At 48.2% G+C, this 16,136-nt stretch overlaps 1 protein-coding gene across 5 annotated transcripts in view; it reads left to right on the top strand.

The window, feature by feature from the left end:
* Positions 1-16,136, top strand: part of LOC119390009 (autism susceptibility gene 2 protein homolog) — a 441,549-nt gene that overhangs the window by 418,777 nt on the left and 6,636 nt on the right. For 4 of the 5 annotated variants that reach the window (XM_037657508.2, XM_037657509.2, XM_037657507.2 and 1 more), the window contains 7 exons: positions 1,788-3,267; positions 4,273-4,592; positions 5,904-6,118; positions 6,864-6,917; positions 7,756-7,860; positions 9,285-9,314; positions 13,932-14,235. In XM_037657508.2, the coding sequence (XP_037513436.1) occupies positions 1,788-3,267; positions 4,273-4,592; positions 5,904-6,118; positions 6,864-6,917; positions 7,756-7,860; positions 9,285-9,314; positions 13,932-14,235 (2,508 nt within the window). The remainder of the gene's footprint in view (positions 1-1,787; positions 3,268-4,272; positions 4,593-5,903; positions 6,119-6,863; positions 6,918-7,755; positions 7,861-9,284; positions 9,315-13,931; positions 14,236-16,136) is intronic. The other variant, XM_037657511.2, reaches the window with a different exon arrangement.

The raw sequence follows: 16,136 nt of genomic DNA, 5'->3' as shown, positions 1-16,136 counted from the left end.
CGTTCTGAGCGAATGGCTACGCGCTGACGCACTGGCACACTCACTGCATATGCCCAAGCATCGCAGAATCTGTGGTTTTTGCCTGAAGGATTGGGCTAGATAGTCAAACGCGTGGATAAGAAAATCGAGGCCCGCTAATGCTCCGCTATCCGTGCCTCTCCGAAGTTCATCGGTGGAAACGTTGTAACCCGCGGCCTTATCGACAATCGCGTTTTTCTTAAGCGTCTTTTGCTCTCTTGCCGTTCCGAGAACTGCGCGCTGGGCCAAGGTTATCGCCGCTCACGGCGCGGAGTGTACGAATTACAATACAGTGGCGCGCTTCGGCGTATGCATATACGCTATACCTTAATCTACCGACCACGTCGATAGATTAGCCTTACCGACGAGGAAGTTGCGTGCGTACAGATAGAACCTCTGGCGAGCCTGCGTACTCTTTTGTTTAGTTGCGAGTAAAGGGTGAAAGAAAAATGCAGGGTCAGGCCTGTAGCGAAGCCTCCCTAATCACTTTCGGTGCAGAAAAGGGGCAGGCGCCGCAAACATGTAATCTTGCACCTCGCTTGCCTTCGTGTCGAGCGAAGGCGATGACGCTGCGCAGAGCGCAAGGTTACGCGTGATGGAGTGGGCGCCGCGGTCTCATTTTACGCGGAGGGTGAAGAAGAAGAAGCCCAAGGACCAGACGTCGGGCCACTGCCGTGTATTATATGCAGTGTTCTTGGGTGCCGCCGCAAATTACCGGCGGCTGCAGCGAAAGATGCGAGGCCGGTCATTCGTGCCGCACCTCACCGTGTTACGGGGCTGCTGCGGCCGGCCCCCTCCACCGGCGTCGTTGTCCAGCGAGTTCCTTGTTCCGGCTCGCGAAGGTTCTTTTTGTGATTACGCGCAACCCGATGCGTGTAATCGCCGGCCACCACGCGATGACCCCGCTGCAGTGTCGGACCACGTACACGCAGTATGTACGGGGAAGTAGCGAAGTGTCTTGACACGAGGACATAACGAGGCTCTTGTGACGTCGGCGCTCAGAGCGATAGCGCATGCCTCCTAATGCGGTAACCGCATTGTTTGCCCACGTCCGCGTCGGTGGCGTTGAGCGCGAGCAAGCGTTGACTCGTTTCGGCGTACAACCGCTCGCCCTGCCGGAGGCTGTTTGCCCTGGATCCGGATCCGGCCGTCGGTGTGAATGGGCTCATAAGTGGTCTCCGCAATTACGGTCTCGCTCACGTTACCTAGCGTCTCGTGTTTGGGAAGCCTGTGGTCGTTCTGCTTGTGCCGCTTCCGCAACGTTGGTTCGATAGATTTCTTGTGTGGTCGCGGTTGAGAGAACGTAAGAGTGACTGGGACTGGCTTACGCACATTACCGATCGTATATGCACTTGCATTGAAGCGTTTGGCATATGTTGTTCTTCGTGTGAGAACACTGCAGGAAAGCTTCGAATGTCATTTTCCACATTCCCTCAGCCAGACGCTCTTCTGGTTGACTTGTTGCCTGTTTTCTGTATCTTTCCTTCTTTGTTTTCATGCAATTGCATCGATAAAATTAGATATATTTTGTATCCTGTCACGTTTGAAATTCAAATAACATTTGGTTCCTGCGTGGTAATTAAAGAACGGAGGATGTCAGTGGGAAGTAGGTCCAGATAGAGGTTGCTTTGTGTCCTCGAAACGTGTGAAAGCAAGCCTCGCTAGGGCGTAGGTGAGACAGGTGTTTAGCAGCGTCGTTGTACGCCATTTTCCGTTTCTTCTCCCAGTATCGCGTCACCGACCCTAACGGTGCCGTTCTTTGTGTACAGGGCCCCCACAGGCGCCGAGCCTCGGCCAGGCGGCGGCCAGCCCGGCGTCCAGTGCGGCGACGACGACCACTACTCCCGCCGGCGCGGCGGCTGCGGCGGCGGCACCAACCACTGCCGTGACTACTGCCAGCTGCACGCCGACGACCGCCACCACGACCAACGCTGCAGCCGCGCCGCCGTGCGTGCCGCCCAGCGCCCGCTCTAGTCCCCCTCTGGCACGGCGAGCACCGCCGTCGCCCGCAGCAGCCGCGTTGCTGCACAATGGGCCATCGTGGCAGCAACAACAGCAACAACAGCCGCCGGCCGAACCACAGCAGCAACAACAGCCCCTCCAACAGCAACAGCCCGCCACTGCCGCCGCGGCGCCCGTGACGCCCGCCGTGACGAGCTCACCGTCGCCCGTGGTCAGCACCCCGACGACCACGACCAGTAGTAGCGTCACGTCTTGCGCACCATCCTTGGTGGGGCTCATCTCGAGCAGTACGACCACCACAACTACCACCACCACCGCCGCAACCTCCAGCAGCAGCTGCAACGTGAACGTAAGCGCCGTTAGCAACATCCAGCAGCGGCCCCGATTGGCGCCGAGCAGCCCCGCGCCCTGTCGGTTACCGTCGGCCGAGCCTTCGCCCCCGCCGGCGCCGAGCCTAGTGTCCGAGCTCCTGTCGCAACCGCCCTACCTGCCTCCCGAAGCGCTTAATGGAAACCACTCGTCCTCATCATCGAGCGTCGGCGGCGGCAGTGCCTCGCTAGTGGGGCCGCGCGAGCACCACCTCTTCGGCAACAGCCGGACGCCGACGACGCCCGCCACGACGCCACCCGTTGGCGCGACGGCGCACGCCGCCACGGCGGCGGCGGCCTCGGTGGGCGGCGGTGCGGCACCGCCTCCCCTGCGCAACGGCAGCGCGTTCGCCGGCCACGGCTCGTCGCCGTCGCCGCTGCTGGCGAGCCACCTGGTCCACAACCCGGGCACCGCCGGCAGCCGCGAGGGTAGCAGCGGCAGCGTGTCCAAGCCCGTGACGCCCGCAGCCGCTGCGCCTGCGCCCGGACCCTTGTTTCCTTTCTCGCTGGTGCAGCCGCCGCCGCATAGCCGGGGCTCGCCGCACAGCAGCCGCGGTTCGCCGCAAAGCTCGTTCCTGGCCGCGCTGCCTACGCCGCCGCCGGCCACGGCTGCCCGGCCGGGACTCGCGGTGACGCCCACGCGCGCTCCGACGCCGACGTCCAGCCTGGGAAGCTCGCATTCCAACAGCAGCCTATCCAGCCTCAGCCAGTTAAGTCAATCGCTGCAAGGCAAGGAGAGCGGAGGCAGCAGCAGTAGCAGCAGTGGTAGTGGCCGAGGGGGATCGCGCAACAACACGCCCTCCTCCCTGGCACCGCCGCTGGGCTCTGCGCCGGAGAGGTCGAGCCTCCCGCCCGGTGTCTACTCAGGTGCCTCTTCCAACAGCCTCACCAGCCTGGTCTTCTCCAAACCCTGGGCTGGGTGAGTGTTCTTTAGTTTCTTAGAAGGTCTTTCTCTGTCATGTCATGTGGTGTCGCAGTGGCACCTTTATTATAGTCGAATACAACTTAAGAAGTCCGGAGAGACACCGCCCAGACGACCGAAGCGGGGCAACCGATGCACTCGGCGATGTTCTTAGAAGGCAGGGTCACCGGCTGTCCGGCTCATGACGTCAGTCCGGAGTGTGCACCCATTGGTGCAGGCTTGTGTGCTCCCGCCTTTGAGGAGAAAATGCTGCGGACTTCTAAAGTTATATCCGACTATAAGAGCATCTGATTTACCACTGGCAATAAGTTTCTGTGTCTTGGTGGCGTATTGAAGTCTTGTCTGCTAGCATTTGGGCTGCAGTGTCAGCGGGACCACATGTGAGCATTTTGGTAATTTTGTAAGATAATGTGGTTTCCTAAAATTGCATTTGTATTTATTAATCCGATAATGGTACTCAGCGTTGACATGCTATTTCGAATGCTGTGTGTAAAAATATCAAATACTTGTCCTAGATATCTTCAGTTTGAAATGACATGGCTCTCACGACAAGTGACAGGATGATGCTGACTGATCGGTGAACTCTGCCAATAGACTGTTGTATTGTACCGCTATGGAGCGCATGTTCCGTTTGTGGAATGGCGGCCAAGTAGTAGTTTTGCGGCAGTCAATTCGGGAGGCAGTAAACTCAAATACTGAGGTCATTAGATCATTACTTGGAAAAGTGGTTCATGACCCCTTTAACCAAAATCCTGTGTGTAGCACCAATTTATAAGAATGCACCTTCGAAATCTATGACGGAACACCATTGATGTTTTATTTAACACTTCCCAGCACTGCTTTTTCCACAATGCTCACTGTTAACCAGAACGTCCAGGCATTTCACCGCAGATTTTGTATGTGTGTTTCTCAACAGTGTTTCACTGAGGAGTTCTTCCTTGCTTTGTGATAGAAGAGCACATGATATCACAGTCTATGTCTGATTTTCTTGCCCGATTGCAGGTCTGGTCCTGGCTCGTACCCTGGTGTGTCGGTGAGCAGCAACGGCCCTCCGTCAATGGGGACGCCACCCGTGGCGACACACCGGCCCACGCCTCCACTGCCAGTGAGCAGCAGTGGGCCCTCTCCCTCCTCCTCCTCTGCAGCCGCAGCCTCCTCAGCAGCTGCGGCGGCGGCAGCAGCAGCAGGCCTGGGGTTTCCTCCTCACCCAGGAATGTTTGCTACCCCTATCGCACCCCCAGGGGCACCCAGCCTTGCATCCACTGCACTGGGCTTGCCTGCTGGTCCCACTGCCTTTGTGCCAGAGGCATCTCTGCTGCCAAGTAAGCCACCGCTGCTTGTTAAAGGGCCTTGCCAAACAATAACATTAAATTATCATTATTATTATTTGATTTGGATACTCAAGACATACAAGGACATAGAGGAAATAGGGAGGCACCAGGCTCACAACTGCCACCTAGGGGGCCACGGTGCCTACCTGCTCCTTCGGAAAGGGGGAACATAGAGGAAAGGAAGATAGCAGGAAAGCAAGAGAAATGAAAAGAGGAAAGTAAAACAAAGAACTCAGACGGGGTCAAAACTTACTAGTAATATGAAAAATTGTCTATAAACTCTAGGCCTAGTCGATTTTGTTTATGAAAGTTAGCAGGGCTCGATGGGCCTGGTCACACTGAGCTGCGCGTCCTCTCAGAAAGAGGCAATCATCAAGGGTCATGCACTTAATTCAGTAAGCCCACATTTCTTGATGAACAGTGCCCACTCCATAATGAATGTGGGGTACTCTAAAATAAGGTGTTCAAGTGTTTCGCAGGAACCAGAAGACGTACATAACGGACTGCCCGCACGTCCTTGACTATATAATCGTTCGCGCTCATACAGGGCCAACTCTCAGCTTCTGTACTCTAATGGCAAAAACAAGACTACTTCTGACACCCTGAGCTTCTCACATTATCATAGTTATATTTGACCATTTACTGGGAAATAGAACTGTGTTGCATTGTAAGGGAGCAGGAACCTGCACATTGCAAGCTTTGGGAGCCTTCCGGGCACCAAAATGGCTATGTACAAGCGAACACTTGTGAATTTCTGACGTCACATTGGCGTAAATTCAAATTGCATACTGCCTTAGCTGCATTGGTGATATCAAAGGTCGGCACAGAGAAAGAAACATGACAAAATTATTCAAATTACTTCACTTTTTCATTGTTTAATAGCTCGCTCAACTGCAGAAAATTTTCAATAGATCATGAATATAAGGGTTTCAATGTCAGACTAGTTTACTGACAGTTTTCACAAAACACATTACTGTGTTGTCATTGCACTGATGGAGGATCTGCAGGAAAATGGTAGGGTGAAACAGTGATGACAGAACCGAAACGTTACAGCAGCACTTTCAAAAGGTACTCTTACGGCCTAGCCCATCTGGTTTACACTTCAATTGTGTTATCTTTCATGCATCAGTTATGGTGGTCAGTCGTTTTATTGCCAAGCTCGATTGAAGTTACTCATCATTTTTCGACATGCTCTGTGCCCCGTTATGACCTTGACGTGACAGGCCAGTGTAATGAGCACTGGCCTATCGCACTCTCAGAATGTTCTCCAAGTGTTTCTGTCCGGTTCTGTGCTCAACCCAGACCAAGACCTGTTGCGACGAGAGCTGGACACGCGGTTCTTGGCATCCCAAGACCGGTCGATAGCGATACCGCCGCCACCCTACATGCGCACCGAACTTCACCATCACCCAACGCAGCCTGCCCAGCAGCAGCATCATCCTTTGCACCCAGCACACAGCCCATTCCTGCCCCCTGCTCTCGCAGGGTCCCTAGTGCCGCAGCCATCACCTCACCTGGTCAGTTTTGACAGCAATAACTGTGTGCTGACTACTGTTTAACCAGGATTAGCGCTCACCCTGTGCACTGTGTTCTTCTCTTACCAAGATTTCTTTCCTGCCCGCTCTTGCGCTAAGAAATGTTGTATGTGATTTAACCAGGAGTAGGCATACATTTTGTTGGAAGCACTCACAGTTTATTCATTAGTGATGTATTTTTTATGAAATACTGCGGCTATGAAGTCCAAGCAGGGTGAGCATAATGCACAGAAGCTTATTTGCACAAATACATTAGAAGAAACAAGTTTGTTACAGGCTTTTCACATGGTTTCATCAGTCACAAGATATATGACTAAGCAAAATTGAACAGCTTGTTTATAACACAAGTCAAGCTAATACGCGAAATAACAAGATTGTTTATGCAAACGGTATAGAGGTCACAAGGCGCCGTGCAGTTTTCTTCTTTTAGCCTCGCTTCAAAGTGCAGAAATTAATGCTAAGCCGCAACATGGATGACTGCTGCAATTGTGTCACATTGAAAACAGAAGTGAAAACTTGAATTGTGTCAACATTCTTATTGCCCATTGTATAAATTGAAAAGGAAATTGGGTGGTGCAATTCAAGAGACAGTTCTCCAGTGTTTTTCAGAGCTCAGGGCCTCAACACATGATTGAGTAATTGATTGACACCTATCTTGCTTTGTGCTAGGTGAAGTTTCACTGCTGAGAGTGTTTCTCACATTTTATTTTCTTTACTTGTTTTTCAGTATGACAAGTTCCATCCGAAGTTGGACTCTCCATTTTATTCAAGAAGTGCCGCGGTAAGCTTGTTTCTTTCGCTGTACGTTCAAGCCCTTACAACGCTTTGCCAGCCTAGCATTGAAATTTATAATAGCCACACTAGCAATGCGTTTTCTATGTTGTCATAGCTTTCCAAGACCATTTTGTTGTCAATACTAAGCACTCCAAGATTTACTCCGAGTGTGCCCATGTTTTATGCTGGCAGCATAAAATAGGGGCACGCTCACCTTCAGAAATATGTTTGAATTTGGGAAGTGCGAAAAAATGGCTCATGAAGGTCGCCACCGGCCTTATGAATTCATGCAAGAGGTGCTTCACTTGCAAACGTCCCTGTTCTTTCAGAAGTAATGTTGGACGCTTTTGGATATGCATGAAATAACGAAATGGCCTGAGCGCGGCAGACCTTTGCTGCAGGATAAACTCCATTTCGTGACGCCTCTAGAACAAACGACAGACTAATACATCGCCACAGGTGATCGGAGTGCTCCAAGGAGCTATACATCCGGTCGCAGCAATGACATGCGAACCCACTCCTCTCGAGAGAGCCTAGTGCCTAAAAGCATTCAGAAGGCATAGATTTATGTCCCACCACTGCCGCCATTGATACAGCTCCGTGGATCCCTCAGCTCACTCATAATAACGTATTAAGCATTTCTCGTTTGTTTTTGCCTTGCCTTGTATTCTCTCCTCAGACTTCTATTATGATGGACCTGACTAATTAACGGGAAGCTAACAACGAACTCAGTGACCCACATCAAAACAGTGAACTTGACTACAATATCTTGAGTGCGTAGAATTCTGGTGGTGAAGTACAGCACTGACTGTCCCGTCTTGCTTTCCATCTTTTAACTATTACAGTTGGGGTTGACCGGTTATGCTGGTCTCTCTCCACTCCTCAACCCAAGCATGGCCACGGGAACTCCTTTCGTAGCACCTGCCCATCTCGCTGCATTTCAGCCAAAAGTAAGAATGCTTGCCCTCCCAAAATGACAGGAAACTCTTCACTCATCATTCTACTGGAGAAGTTCAGTTGATGTTTGCCTTACCTTTGCGATTTCACACGCCTTTAGCCTCGGTATTCAGGGTTTTCGAAATTATATTTATGGGACATGTTGCCAGTTTTTGTGTTGTCATGTCTTGGACACATTTGTAGCACTCAAGCTTTACAAACATAGCTTGTAAAATTAATTTCTCTGCATGCACACAGTCATGCATGTGTGTGTGCGGACATAATGTATAAAAATGCTTACCTGAAGTTATTACATATCACGCAGTTCATTTAACAGAGCACCTCATCCCCAAATTCCTTTTAAAATGGATTTAGCAGCTATTTGGACACGTGAAATCCCCGTTCCTAAAAATTATGCCAATGTGAGCTTGCTAGCATTTCTAGAATGCACAATCTGTTGTGTAATGATCCTGCTGTTGTGTTTGTCAAGCCATTCAAAGTCGGATGTTCACTATTGCGAACAATTTTGCTTTTTGAGCAAACAAGAATGCCCTTGTAGAGTGGCGCATGCATTGCTACGGCTGTTGCTGCTTTCACTGCTTTAAAAGTAGAGCGTGTGTTTGCTTTGTGTCCTTGTATACTTTGTAGCAGTAGAGTTAGCGTATGTAAGCATTGTTCTTGTTTTGCTTTTTTTGCCTTGCATGTGAGCTGTCCTTACGTTGCGAACCATTTTGTAATTTAAGTCTTTGTACACGCTGTTCCTGAACTTAGTGACTGTTTGCCACAATGCTGATAATCTTGTAAGGTCACCCCCACTCATGTTGAGGGCTAGGTTAGCTTGTCTTCGCATTCTGGGCTTACGAGTTGCGTAGCATTTCAGACACCTCATTCTATCCATGTGAAATGATCTAAGATGGCAGCATCGTAAGATGCCTGCAGAAAGTAATTCAGGGGTAAATCTGAGTGTAACTTTTAAGCTTCTTGTTCCGATCCATAAGCACAGCATGGCGTCTGCTGCGAATTGTGCCAGCAGAGGGAAAATGCAGCCATGTGCCACTCTAGCTGTAGCAATGATGACGACAGCCGCGCATGTGCATCGAGAGAAGGAGCATTGTAGAAAATTGGGTACTAGGGCATTAGAAGGCAAATGCATTGAGCTAAAAATCTCAGTGTTCCTGTTCATCTACCTCGGTAATGTCGGCTATGCGCATGCAATAAGCTGTAATACTTTAGTAATATAATGTCACATATCAGCTGCCCTGAAGGGACTGGGTCTTAATGCCACGTGGTCTCGTAATCTGAAACTGCTTTTCTGTGGGAGGTGTTGAGAAATACCCGCTTTTGTCAGCAAACGAAACAGTGTGTGTTGTCCCTCTGCTTTTGTGTTCCTGCTTTTTTGGCGGGGACGCGCATGAATTGGTGTGCTCTGTTGTTTCAGATGAACCCCCTTGTGAAGAACAAGAACATGGTAAATCTAAACCTTCATCCCTCTCTCATCCGCTTTACCAGTTGCTGTCATTGCCCCTAGTCAGGAGCTCTTGTTTGGTGAAGTTCCGATAGCTACCTTACCACCTGCCGTTAATGTGTTGAGGAAGCTGGTAGCCAAGTGTATCCTACCCTTATTGCTTTTACATTATACCGTCTTCCTATATTTGGCGCCATTCTGCCCTGTGATAACTAATCTGGCCATACCAAGACAGGGGTGCTGGTGAAAACTTGTCACAGAATCTGCAACTATAGAAAAAAAGAAGTGGTCGTTTAATGTTAAGCGTAACGACACAGTAATAATCTCGAGGATGCTTGCCTAAACCCTCTCTGTGGTCTTTTTGCCGGTGTTTAAGCGATAGTCAAAGCACACGACCCGTGGTAAACTTCATTATTATCACCATTCGTTAGCTTCTAAAACTGCGAAGTCTACATTGCAACCGACAACTGTGAGAATGCACAGATAAGGAATACTTCACCAAACTAGCTACTGACTGGGCAAACCAGTATCGAGGCTAGTCCTGACTGGTAAAATTATGAGCCGCAGGGATCACTGTCCCGTCTGCGAGTTGGGGCGAGTGACGAGTTTGAAAACGAGGCCCGCTACGCGACACGTCGACGGGGCATGAGCCTGCGTGGTTCCCATTTTCGCAGTCAAGGCTAGTTTTTCCTGGCCATCAAGGAATGAAAGAGGGGTTTCGACGTTGACGCCTTCCCACTTAGTGTGCAGAGGTTTCATCTGACAAATGCATGCAAGTGCCTTAGCATATTCATTTGAAACTTGGAGCGCTAATGGACAGACACAGGATTAAGAAGGTAAACACACACCACAGGCTCTTGTGGTGCGTGTTTTGTTTACCTACTTCGTCCTGTATGCTTGCGCTCTTAAGTTTCCCGTGAATATGCTGTACTAACTAGCCCACCTAGCCGTGCTGTTGCCTTAGCATCTTAACCAATCGTTTTGCGCAATCCACACTTTTCTTTCTTTTATTTCCCCCCTTTAGCTCAGTTTCTGGAGTGTTCCCAACATATTTTATTCTATTAACTTCACTCTAGCTTGTGTTTCCGCCAGCAATTATCATGCACTCGTCAAAGCTCATTACGGTGAGTGTTTACCATAAAAGAAAATTTAACAACTGGCACATCCACTGCAAGCATTGTAGCTGCATTTTGTCAGTACCCACTTGTCATTCAGTAAGGTTTACTGAATGTATGACTGTGTGAGAATCTGTCCCTAAGTTGACATGCGCTGATGCAAAGACCACATCGGGCTGTTCATTAATGTTTTCTTGGCATAGCGTAGCAACATTGTAGGGACCTTTACTGCTATACAGGTTTTTTATATAGCATTTAAAGTTGATTTCTTTCATAATGGTGGTCTATACACAAAGAATAGCTTCTATTTGTGGTGACTTTGTTGTTAGCAGGTCATTAAGCTATCAAGGGAAACACAGCCAATAAAGGCAGAGGATTACGAGGAGCAATGGAGCCAAGAGACTTGCATGTATAAAAGGGAATCTGCATACGCAGGACAGAATAAATTGGGAGATCAGCGAGAGCTAGGTGGGATCACATGATCCAATTTAGCAAACAGCCACCTTGCCCGTTGCTGGTCGGGCGAGGTGGCTACATACTACTACTACTACTACTACTACTACTACTACTACTACTACTACTACTACTACTACTACTACTACTACTACTACTACTACTACAGAGGAGGGAACGACCCACACCCTAAGGAGCTTCGCCCCTAAAATAGCACTAAGCACTCGTGCATGCTGGTTTAGGTGCACCTTAAAGAATTTCAGGCCGTGGAAAATTATCCGGGGCTATGTTTTATGGCTGAAAGCTTTTTGGGCATAGAACACCATGAACCAGTCTATCAAAAATGTGTACTTTCCCTTTACATTCCACAATCCAGTATCGCTTTGCAATGTTGCTCGTACACTGCGGTAGGAGTTAGCAGTTTGGTCAACTGTGCAACCTATAGTACTACTAAGAGTGCTACAGGCATTGTTGTTCAGTCGATTGAACAATAATAAGGAGAAGTAAAGAGAAAGTATGAAAGATGACAATAGATTGAATATTTACGTGCCGAAATTCTTTTGGAAGTTTGGGTCAGTGTAGGAAGCAAGATTTTTTTTTTTTTCATTTTTCCTTTCTTTCGAATATGTGCTTGTCTGCTGCAAACTGCATGTCACCTGTATGCTTCTGTGTGCTTGTGGCTTGAGCAGCCTGGCTTGTGCTTGTATGTACTAGCCAACTATTAGAGTCCCCCACATACTTTTTTAATGCTGGCATCACTAAAACAAGAATTGACTATAATAAAAATATCTGCTGTTAGCTGGTTTTGATAGGGTACGCACAACAGGCGCATGTACTATGTCAGTAGCAATCTTGTGTTTTGTCAGGCGCTTGCTTTTTTTTTATTGTGAGCAAGAATTATGTGCACGGCGATAATCACCATACTGGCAAGTAGCTTTCCTGTGAAAAGGCTGATTAAGAATTTGGGGACACTTTCTTTCGTAGAAGTTCGACAGTTGTACTGCAAGGAGGAATCTTGACGTTGTGTAAGGCACAATTAACCAACGATACAGTTGGCCACAACACGCCCTCAATTCTTAATCAGGCAGTTTCTGCTTGCTTGATAGGGACCATTGATGTGGCAGTGTTGTCGGTCAGGGAAACCACTTTTGTCACAGTCTGTCGGTATGGTTGTTGAAAACCAAGGGAAATGACACCTGGACAGAATTTATGTTCGCACATTTGCTGAAGTGTGAAACATTACGGCAACACTATCATAACCCACTGCCTATAGCAAACTGCGTTCAGTTATTTCGTATAATATGCACTGTATCTTTGTTTCTTGTCAGTTTTTTGGAAATAATAATCTCCTGACAACCAAACATGAACTGCATCTGATAGCTACACTCAGTGTTGTCCGATTGTTGTAAAGGTATTTTATTTGCCTCGTATTAACTCTTTCAAGCACAAAAGTTGGCTTTGCTTTAAATTTTGAATTTTAATGCAAAAATTATGATAAAAGGTCACAAATAGCACATTGAACGCACGAAAAAAAAATTACGACTAGGAACGAAGTTCCCAGGAGGTGGTCACCGCTGATGACCACCGTGCCGGAAGGGTCTGAGCTCCACAAATATGTAACAGCTGGTCGTTTTAAATGTAGCAGCATACTTTACGCATTGCACAGAGGAAGTCACTTCTTGTGGAATTCCGAAAAACAGTTTTTTTTTTCCTTTCCAAAGGCAGAGTTGCACGTTGCATGTTTGACACATCCAAACTGTTCGAGATGGGTGTGCTTTTCTGCTACAGTTCGCACACTTTCGTGGTGAACACCTTGTTGGCTGATGGTTGGATGCTGCTGTACGAATGGTGAAGTCCAAAAAGGATTTGAATTTCTTTCGTTTGGCCCTTGCGTCAACAGACGACTTACGTTTATCTGTACGATCTATAAGAGCTTGGACAGTCATCTGTCAGGCTAAATTTCTTCTAAAATCTTTCAAGGTCATCTTTTCGGAACCAGCATGTTCCCGAAAAATGATGCATGCGTTGACAACCCTGCAGTCAAGAAGTTAAAAAATATCTGGTGCCACCACTTGCGTGATTTCTAATCCACCTCATACTTCCATTTCATCACCCTTCCTCCCTCCCGTAGCCCTTTCATGCACGGTGGTCAGCGTAGGTAACCACCCTGAATAAAGTCGCTGTACAGAATAAAACTGATCCGAAGCGCATTTTTACTTGCACAGCCAGCAAGAAATACTCTTCCGCTGCGTGTTACACCAAAAAAAGTTCGCGTGCAACCTCACGTACCTCTGCGCCCGTATAATCTTTCAGGGTACAACGCGGGAAACGGCATGCTTGTTGCAAAATTTTTTCTTGTAGGGAAAAAAAGTGCCCTGTATAACTAGCGCCATCTGGAGCATCGTCATAAACGACTAAAAGGGCAAAGCAAACACGTATTCGCTCGCTCAACCTCTAGATGTCACTGCTAAAAAATGTTGAAAGGGTGGTCACCGTAGGTGACCACTGTGCCGGAAAGAGTTAAAAATGTACACGACGCAGACACGTTGAAGAACCTGTTAACGACACAGACATGGAGACATTGCAGGCACCTGTTGCAAGTCTGACCTTTCACTACATCATAGCTGTCTAACCTGGAATGCGCTAGTTTGAGGAAAAAACTCTGGAATTGGCTGATAAAAATACTAAATTCTTATCGTCTCTCTTTGATGTGTTTGCTTTTTTTTCCTCCTGTAATATGCACGATAGTACTATGCTCTAACATTTGTATTGCTTCACTTGCAAGCAAGCACATCCACTTGGGCTTGCTGGTTATTTATTCTACAGGGAAGCAGTGCAGAATACCGAAGATAATGAAGACTAGTACAAAGAAAACACTCACGGCCCTGCTCTGAGTGTTTCTTTTTTTGTACCTCTCTTCGTTCTCGTAGGTTGTCGGCACCGCTCCCTTATATGAGCTTGTCAGTAACGTTGTTGAGACGATTGTAGCTTAGAACACCTCTCGCACTCCCTTCTCACTCTTTCGCTGGCATGCATCTGTACCGTAACGCAGAAGTCCGGTCGATGGTGCGCAATGCACGTCCGCATTGCCTGGGAGATCTACAACCACCAGCAGAAGCAACAGCAACAGCAGCAGCAGCAACAGCAGCAGTCGTCCTCAGAGCCTGCCTCCCACAAGAGTGGCCCCTCCGCTGTTGGGCCTGGGGCGTCAGCGCAGCCCGGCCCCGCTCCCTCCTCGGCCTCTCTCTCCGCCAAGGGTGACCTCCTGCGAGCGCCCAATCACCACCTGTACTCGTCCCTCCCAAGGCCGCACGACCTCAGCGCCTTCCCGTCGGCATTGCTGGGAGCAGCCGGAGGTGAGTTTAGTCTCTTCTTTTTAAGTGAAGCTTTTATAACTCACAGATTTTGGCAGCGGTGTAAAACCCAGCACCAGCGAGCATAAAGAAATGCGGCCCTCAACGGTGTGCCATTCACATGCGTATTTGTATGAGCCGTTTTCCAATAATTGATGCTCTCTTGATTGTTGGCTTGTGGGCAATCAACCGTTTCTGATATGGCAAACTCATCTTTTATCGAGGTGACTTGTCATTTCACATTGCCACGCTTCAGTGTTGCCTAGATATGGAAGCATAATGATCGTTGTTGCCTGTAGCAGCTGAAGCGTTGCGCTGCTCAGCACGTGGATGGAGGTCCAATTCCCAGCATGAATGAAGGAAACAGTTGGGAGGGAGCATTGTGCAATGCGATAGAAACAAAACAAGAAAAGTAATAGGTCAGGCACACAGACTTTTCCCAATAGGTCATGGGCTCCTTGAAACATTTCTCCCTCTCTCTATTTCTTTTTTTTCCTTCACTAACCAGCTGACCATGCCATGCTTGGGGACTTGCACACCACTCGCCACATAGAACCATAGAGCATGAGGAGGTTGTGAACCTTGTGCCTGTCTGTTTCCTACCTTCTTGAAACTAGAGCACAGAAACGAGGCTAGCACGGGTAGAGGGAAGCACATGTGCAAGAGAAACATGTTTGAAGAAAGAACTGAAGAGTGAGATATGCAGAACAATTAATTGTTTAAGGGGGGACGCTGGCTCTTTAGAATGTCTCTTTAATTATTGATATATTTTGATGAAACTCGCCGAGTTTATGCTCCGCACAAATCGGCACAAACTCGATAAGTTTGTGCCGATTTTAAATTTGCAATTATAAATCAGCATATAAAAATAATTTCTAATGAGAAATGTATGCACTAGTAGAAAAATGAATATTCTGAACCTATTTGAACATACGTTAGGGTATGTCGAAGTTGAACATTCACAAGAGAGTCGACGTCAAGCTGGCATTTCATTCACGAAAGTTCACAAAAGGGCTCACAAGAAGGTCCAATAAAACAGCTCTTCTGGTGTTAAAAAATAAAAATATAACTAAAATTATCAGTGATTCAAGTGTATTCACATTGAAACTTTGTTACGAAGGATATGTGGCATGAGGGTCTGCAGGAAGCAATAAGAAGGGGCTGAAGGCGTGCCAGGCTCTCAAACAATTTTATTTCCGAAAGCACTCAGTGTGCAGGCACGACGATACTACATGCGAACAACCAGCACACTTGCCGAACGTGCAGGAGTACTGACAAGCTAGTTGCAGTTGCAGAACACAGGCCAGAGAAACTATGATTAAGCGAAATCCAAAATTTGGTACCCGCTGTTGTGAAGTGACACTGATTGTTCGACATGCTGCAGTTTGATAGTGGGCCTCAGTTTGATCAGGGGCGTTGCCACGATTTTTTACTTGGGGCCACCCACAATAAGTGGGTTCTTTCATGGGGGCACGCAGGCAGGGAACTTATGTGTTGTGTTTAGAATATGCTTGCCTTTGGGGGGCAAATGGGGGGCAGGCACAAATTTTAGGGGGGCAGTCCCCCCCCCCCCCCCCCTACGACCCGCGCTGGTGCTGCCCAAGTTCGTTTATGAGGAAACGGCCCCCTTCCCCTCCCTACCGCTCCACACCCCTATCACGCACCATGTCCATACAGCGCTGGTCTGCTTGAATCATCCCATCCACTCCTGCTTAGCAGCCAACTTCTAAGCAAACGCTTGCTCCTGAAGGTTGTTGTCAAAATAAATTTTTTTTTTTCCTGCAATATGGTTGCACTTTAAACTTAGCGCAAGACATCCATGACAATTTTCAGAGTCCTGTGAGCAAAAGCATGTCCTTTGAGATCTGTATTCCTAGATGCTACTTATGATGACATGCAACAGT

The sequence above is a fragment of the Rhipicephalus sanguineus genome, chromosome 4 (assembly GCF_013339695.2).
Source record: "Rhipicephalus sanguineus isolate Rsan-2018 chromosome 4, BIME_Rsan_1.4, whole genome shotgun sequence".
Taxonomy (NCBI): Eukaryota; Metazoa; Arthropoda; class Arachnida; order Ixodida; family Ixodidae; genus Rhipicephalus; species Rhipicephalus sanguineus.
Note: the sequence above shows the minus strand (reverse complement) of the source record. Positions and strands in the feature narration are given on the sequence as shown.